The sequence below is a fragment of the Vulpes lagopus genome, chromosome 6 (genome assembly GCF_018345385.1).
Source record: "Vulpes lagopus strain Blue_001 chromosome 6, ASM1834538v1, whole genome shotgun sequence".
In the NCBI taxonomy this organism is placed as follows: Eukaryota; Metazoa; Chordata; class Mammalia; order Carnivora; family Canidae; genus Vulpes; species Vulpes lagopus.
In genome coordinates this window covers 70,212,232-70,219,410 of record NC_054829.1, presented here as the reverse complement: position 1 = coordinate 70,219,410, position 7,179 = coordinate 70,212,232, and the positions used below count along the sequence as shown (strand labels likewise).

Sequence of the window (7,179 nt, the reverse complement as noted above, 5' to 3'; positions counted from 1 at the left end):
CAGATTCCCATAATGTCAGTCCTCCAATGCCCAGTGTAGCAGAATACTATTACTTTGACTCCCACACCCAGAAAGGTACAAAGAACAGATTTTCCCCAATAAGCTCCCAAGGTGTGATGTGAATTATAACTTCCATGGATATAGCCTTGAAGCATCTTTTGGAAACACTTTCAGGGTTTTTTGGTTTTGTTTTGTTTTTTTAATGTCAGGTCATTCCCTCCAAAAGGTCGTGGAAATAAATTTGAATAAACAAAACAGGTTTGCTGAAAATAAAACCAGGACGCCGGAGCTGCTCCAGTCAGCCTGCCCCACCTGTCAGCTAGTGTAGCACCGTGGCTTGGCGAGCAGCATCAGGCATGAATCAGGTGAGTATGAAGAGGCCCGACAGGTGCTGAGACTGTTGCTGAGGGTGGAGGGAGGCCAGGCTCCGGGTTTAGGTCTGGGGACCAGGTGGAGCTGGAAACCAGGCTCTCAGGGAGCAGCTGGGGAGGGAACAGCCTGATTAGTTGAGAGCAGTTCTCTCACTGGCCTTTTCCCATAGGTGATCGTGTTCTTGGTAATGGCCATGGGAACCCACACCCTCAATTTTCGGATCCGGAAGGACTGCACCCACTGGCCTAACTGCTGTCCCAGCAAAAGGCAGGACCCCACTCATGAGTGGCTGAAGCGGGACACTGTGCTCAAGTTCCCCGGAGAGACCACTAGCCTCACCCACCACCCAGAATCCTGCAAAGCCAGTGAAGACGGACCGCTCAACAGCAGGTCTATCTCCCCCTGGAAATATGAGTGAGTCTGCTGCCCCTTTCCCAAATGCCAGCATATGTGCCCTTCAGGGTGTATGTGAGGGGCCGGGGAGTTCCATCTAAGTCCAGCCTGCCCACTCCCTTTTATCTCAGAGAGGCCATAAAGGTTTGGGTGTTAGGCAAAGCCCACTCTGGGTTGTATCTCTGCCTCTTAGTAGGTGACTTTGAGCCGCTCCCTCAAGGTCTCAAAGCTTAGTTTTTTTCATCTGTAAAATGCGGTAACACCCTCAGGCCAATGTGCAGATCAGATGAAATAATGTATGTAAAATTTGTACCTTATACAGGAAAGGTTGTTTCTTTTCTAGAAGAAACTCTTCCTCCTCCTCCTCTTCTTCTGTCCCTACAATGGTATGTTTGTTCTAACTGAAATATCAGGGAATAATGGTATGATACACACATGAAGCACCCCAATACCACATGCTACTGCCCTGGCCCAGTAGGGATGGGTTATATGCATATCAAGCTAGTGAAACCCTCAACCCTCAACCCTCTCTCTGTAGCCAGAGCCCTGGGCTGGTTATTTTTTATTATAGGCTGTCTTATTCTTTCGTTCAGTGTGCCACACGAATATTAAAATTCTCTATTTGTTAAAAAAAAAATTCTCTATTTGTACCATGATATAAAAAATATTTGGAAGCACTGAAATCAGGGCAATGAAGCAAAATACTAAATATTAATATTAGGGCTCTAGGGATCCCTATCTTGTGTCTGTCTTCCTGGGGTGTCTGTGTTCCCATTCCCCATAGGTCTAATTCTGGTTTGGCCTTGGCTTTGGGGATGGGTGGACAAGTTCAGTAGGTAGGGAGAAGGTGAACTTTGGTTGAGACTAGATCCAGGGTGGAGACTCCAGGTCTCCATGTTTTAAAGTGGTCTTAGAAGTCTGGCTGGGTCCTGGGCTAAATCCAAAGAGGTGGGAGCCCCTTTGGGGAGGCTGGGTGCCAGGTGGTTGACTTGGCTGGGGTCCAGACACCCCCCTGTTTGGAGGCTGTTAACATCTGATAATTACTTGGCTGATCTTCTCCAAAGTGTTCTTTGTGATACTTGTCCCACAGGCTGCTCCTCAGAAAAAAGGTGATGACAGTTAAGTGTGGGAAAAGCTGCTCTAGCCCTCACCCCTCAGAGATTCATGATGTGCTCAGCACATTAAAAGTTTCAAGAAGTCTGCAGAAAAGAAATAGCAAATTCAGTGTTGCCCAAACTCATTTGGCCCCGGGCCCCTTTTCTTGTGGGGTACTTATTAGGGAACCCACCCTGGGAAATGCATCTCTAGCTGAGCCCCAGCTAGTGAGGGCTTGTCTGTATGGAGAATGGTCTTATAACTGAGCAGCTGTTTCCCGCTAGCCTTTGGGAGTCCCTGGCCTTTGGAGCATCTACATTTTAAGTCTTGTTTTGGCCACAAAATCCTTTCAGAATAAGTATTACCAGGATGCTTACATGTGCTCATGATATGTGCATGAAGAGCGTCTGGATGGAAGTGCAGGGAATGGTTGACTGACCGTGGCTCCCTCTGGGGAGTGGGACCAGTAGGGAGACTCACTGTCTTCATTTTACAGTTTTTTATACTTGGATGTAAGAGCAGTTTTACTTTATAATAAAAAAACCCCCCAAATCCTAAAAACGTAATAATAATTACTAAAAGAAACCTTATGCCAGAGCCCAGCATGTATATCAGATGGAAGTAGAGTTTGTCTAGTGGATGTGGCTACCTTGCCCTGCCTCTGCAAGGCTCCCAGTACCAGAAATCCCCTCCTTCTTCCCTGCCCCTCACCAACAGTGGGGGAAAATAAATCTCAGGGAGGAGGTGGTGACTTGTTTAAAGTCACTCAGCAAGTGGGTTCAAGAGCTGGGACATAAAGTCTGGCCCACCTCGCCACACTTCCTTCCCCTGGCATCTGGTCCATCCCCTGTCTGCCAGGCCAGCCTCCCTCCAGGCTCTGATGACTGCCACCCCCACAGGTTGGACAGGGACTTGAACCGGCTCCCCCAGGACCTGTACCACGCCCGTTGCCTGTGTCCACACTGTGTCAGCCTACAGACGGGCTCCCACATGGACCCCCTGGGTAACTCGGAGTTGCTCTACCACAACCAGACCGTCTTCTACCGGCGGCCGTGCCCTGGAGAGCAGGGTGCCCCTGATGGTTACTGTTTGGAACAAAGACTCTACCGTGTCTCCCTGGCTTGTGTGTGTGTGCGGCCCCGAGTGATGGCCTAGTCATGCTGCCCATGCCTGGTTCCTGGTTGGAACACTGGACCTGGGTGTGCAACCACCCGCCCTGGTGAACCAGGATGCCCGAATGTTCAGCCCCTCCAAAGCACTACCTGGAGCAGCGGTGTCATTGGACAGAATGGGGGACTGGAGGGAGTCGCTTGTTTCACTTTTTGGAGTGGATGGGAAATGCAGGGTGAAAGCAACAGAATTTCTTACGGCCAATGGAAGAGGACATCCTGGCATTTCCTCTTGGGAAAGGTCTTTAAGGCTCTACCCGTTTCTGGAGGCCACCACCCCATCTCTTCCCTTTCTCCCATCCCCAGCTACCTGGCACAGCACAAGCACTTTCTTGCTACTTTCCGCTTTGCTGATGGAGAGCCCCTCATTTCATTTGTATGTTCATCTGTCCATCCATCCATCCACCCATTCATCCATCCAACCCTCGGTGAGCATCTACTCTGCACATACCTTGATGTAATTACTAGGCTCTGAGAAAGAGGCTGTTATTGAGCTTGGAGAGGTTTGTCCAAATAAATAATCTGTATTTAAAAAGGCCTTAATTTGTCTTGGTGTCCCTGGTGCCTGAACACCAGGATCCCCAGCCTGGTCCCTTCTCTTCCCCACGGTCAGCCCTCACCTGTTATCCTGTCCTTTTGCCTCCCAGAGTTTCCGCTGTGGCCTCCCATCCCTCCCCTTCTCTGGCTCCCTGGCCTACCCCTGAACACTGAGGTGGGGGTCAGGCTGCCCTCCCGGCATACTGGAGACACAGAGGCCCATTGAGGCACTGCAGCAGGCACACAGCGCCCCCTTGTCCCCCCAACAATCTGCCTTTGTCCTCAGTCTTGGCTGCTAGAGCCTGGTCCTGGGGGGTGCTGCCTGGGCCGGGCTCCAGCTCCCACCCTCCCTTAAAGGAAAAGGGAGAAAGGACAGCCAGGGAGAGGGGAGTTAGTGGAGGGGGATGCAAACTTCTTCAGCCTCGGGTCCTTGGGGGGCTCCTAGTCTGGCTCCTTTCTTGCTCCCCTCCCAGCTCCTCCCAGTTTCTGTGTGGCCCTCCTCCTTTCCCCCTCCTCCCTGCTCCCCTTCTCCAGGTGGGGTGGGGCTCTAGTAAGGAGACGGCTGGCCACTCCTCCCCGTCCTGCCCCTCCCCTCCCCATGTGCTTCCTGGGGGGCCAGAGCAGGCACCAGCGGGGGCACTCTGGGCAGCTGGGAGACGGCCCATCTGGGCAAGACTCCCCGGCGGCCCCACGGCCGGCCTGACCGCTTCTCTTGCAGGTTCCTCCAAGTGCCTCCCTGCTCCTGTTTGCTTCCCCCATCTCTCCAGGTTTCTGTCTTCCCAGTTCCCTTCTTGGGCTGGTGGCAGTGGGGGCTGTGCCTGGTGGGCTCTGTGGAGATGCTCAGTGCTCGGGATCGCTGGGACGGGGCCCCTGCAGAGGGGGCAGCAGCAGGGCTCCAGGGCTTCGCCGTGGACAAGACCTTCCTCTCCTCCCTCAAAGGCATCCTGCTGGAAACCGAGCTGGTAACAGCCACCTTCCCAAGCTGGCACCTCTCCCAGTGTGATCCCACTCCCCCTCTCCCTGCCCCAGTGCCCCCACTGGGTTCACCCCTCAGCGGTCTCCTTTCCCAGGCTTTCTGGACACCCCCCTGCCCCGGCCTCACCTCCCACCCTGCCCTCTGGCTGCCTTTCCATCTGAAGGCCCTTATAGTAGCTTCAGTGGCAGCAGGAAGAACTGAATTAGACAGGACATAAAGGGCACACTTCCTGCAGCCCCACTTTATCTGTGCCCCGCTCCCTGTGAACATCTGTTCTCCCGAAGGAACCTTCTTCTGTCACTTAGCAAGACCTTAGTGTTAATGTAAGCCCACTGTATATGTGTCACCCTCCATCGTCAGAGCTGAAGGGACCCTTAGAGTCCACCGTGGAGCATCTGCCTTCTAAACCTCGTCTCTTGGTGTGAAACTGAAGGCCTCGTGTTGGTCCTTGTTTAGAGGTGGTTCAAACATCTGAGAGTGGGGAAAATACTCTGGGATAGGGGGTCCCTCCTGAGGTGCAGGGCTGCTGTAGGGATGACTCCAGGCTGGTGTTTACCCTTTACCCTCTGCTGCAGCAGGACACCTCTTTCGTGGGTTCCACAGGATGGTGCCCCCTGGAGGGGTGGGCTTGGTCAAACTGCTGGTGTTGCTGGGACCCCTGGGCAGGGGGAGGTGAGAAGCTGGAAACTGCCCTCCATGGGCAAATGCCCTGGAGTATGGCTCCTGTTACCAGGGATGGGGAGACCTCAAAGGATGGGTGGTACAGGGCCAGCCTGGAGGAGCTCCCGAGGAGGGGAAGGCAAATATCTGGTCAGGCTCGTGTCCCCTTCCTGGCAAGCTTCACATACTTGGTCCTGCAGGCCCTGACCTTCATCATCTTCATCTGCTTCACGGCCTCCATCTCCGCCTACATGGCTGCAGCGCTGCTGGAGTTCTTCATCACGCTCGCCTTCCTCTTCCTCTATGCCACCCAGTACTACCAGCACTTTGATCGGCTGAACTGGCCCTGTCTGGTGAGGGACCCTGCCTTTCCTCCCCCATTTGGGTCCCTTTCTTCTCTGAATGCTAAATTTCTCTTTTCCCTCCCAGCCTCTCTCCTTTTCTTGGGTCAGTATGGGTCCCAGGCCCGACACTGATTTCACAGCTACTGGGTACTGGTGGTGGGGATGCAGGTCACTTAGAGCCACTCTCCCCCTCACCAAAGATCCAGCCCTGGCCCCAACCTTGCCCTGGCTCTCCTGGCTGGCATGACCCAGCTGTGCCCCACTGAGGGCCCCGGGTCGCTCTGCATTCGTCTGCATCCCTTCCCTGGCTAGCCGTGTGAGTTCTCTCTCTCTCTCTCTCTCTTTCTCTCTCAAGTGCTTTATATTGTGTCCAGGGGTATCTCCCTGTAGGGATTCCCAGTGCCAAGGGGCAAGCCGCTGACTAGTCTGGAAAACCTGAGGGTGATATTCTCTTGCCCTCTGACTTCCCTTTAACCCTGCGCCCCCCCAATCTCCCAGGACTTCCTCCGTTGTATCAGCGCCATCATCATCTTCCTGGTGGTCTCCTTTGCAGCTGTGACCTCCCGGGATGGAGCTGCCATTGCTGCTTTTGTGAGTCTGGCCCTACAAAGCTCTCCAGGCCCTAAGGACCTCTGGCTGGTATTTGCACAGCCTCCTCACAAGCCCAAGGCAGTGCCTGGGGCTCTGGCTCACACCTTGCCTGCTACCCACCTCCCTCTCCCTAATACTGATGGCTGCTGACCTTTGTTTTTTGTTGTTTGTTTGTTTGGTTTTTTTTTGGTGTTTTTTGTTGTTGTTGTTGTTGGTTTTGGCCAAACTTTATTTAGTATTCTGTAGTTGCTTAACACACACTTAAAGGATGCTGACCTTTGTTGTATCATCCCCGCTCCTACTCCCACAGGTATTTGGCATCATCCTGGTTTCCGTCTTTGCCTACGATGCCTTCAAGATCTATCTGACTGAGATGGCTCCGAGGACCAGCCAGGGTGAGTGTCTGTGCTCTGGGGGGAGGAGATGTCCTCTCTACCCTTTGCCCCAGCTACCCCATCCTGACATGCCTATTCCTGCCCGGCTCCATATTTGCAGAGGACCAGCACTGACCCTGAGCTACCTGGCTCCCAGGCCCAGCCAGACCAAAGAAACAGTGCAGCCCAGACCAGACACGTTTCCTTTGGATTCCCTAGCTCACAGCCCACTGTGCTACCCTCCCCTCCAGCCAAGCCTTCAGAGATGGAGTCTGGCCTGAGGAGTCACCAGGGACTTGTCTGTGGGGCTCAGTGCTCTGAGATCTGGCTCTTGATGAAGCTCTACCAGGAAGGAGGTGTTTTGGGGAGGGAGGGCAGGAGGAAGGTGGTCATTCCCAAATTAAAAGATTCAAATCTTACTGGTGAGTCTTTTTCTTCCCCAGAAATTAGGCAGATCAGGAAGGCCAGAGGGGATTGACAAAAATGCTGCCTGGAACAGGTCATGGTCCCTCCTCTGCAACCAGGTCTAGGCACTGGGGAAGGGAGGCTAGGCTGAAGGTGTGAAGACTTCCTTCAACACCAGATTTCCTCTCCATAATCTCTGTGTGCCAGGCTACTGTGTGGTGGGCCAGGTGGCTGGGCTCCCAGAGTTCCATGTCTGAAAAGGC

The 7,179-nt window shown here is 53.5% G+C and overlaps 2 protein-coding genes across 2 annotated transcripts; both read left to right on the top strand.

Moving 5' to 3' along the window:
* The first annotated feature begins 272 nt into the window (after positions 1-272).
* Positions 273-3,015, top strand: IL25 (interleukin 25). Its single transcript, XM_041757926.1, has 3 exons — positions 273-365; positions 542-786; positions 2,760-3,015. The coding sequence occupies exons 1-3, from the start codon at positions 357-359 to the stop codon at positions 3,013-3,015; spliced, it is 510 nt and encodes a 169-aa protein (XP_041613860.1). The 5' UTR covers positions 273-356.
* A 989-nt stretch (positions 3,016-4,004) lies between these two features.
* Positions 4,005-6,930, top strand: CMTM5 (CKLF like MARVEL transmembrane domain containing 5). The gene is made up of 5 exons (XM_041759364.1): positions 4,005-4,528; positions 5,403-5,555; positions 6,045-6,137; positions 6,448-6,532; positions 6,633-6,930. Exons 1-5 carry the CDS (start codon positions 4,403-4,405, stop codon positions 6,644-6,646), a joined length of 471 nt encoding a protein of 156 aa, XP_041615298.1. The 5' UTR covers positions 4,005-4,402; the 3' UTR covers positions 6,647-6,930.
* The last annotated feature ends 249 nt before the right edge of the window (positions 6,931-7,179 follow it).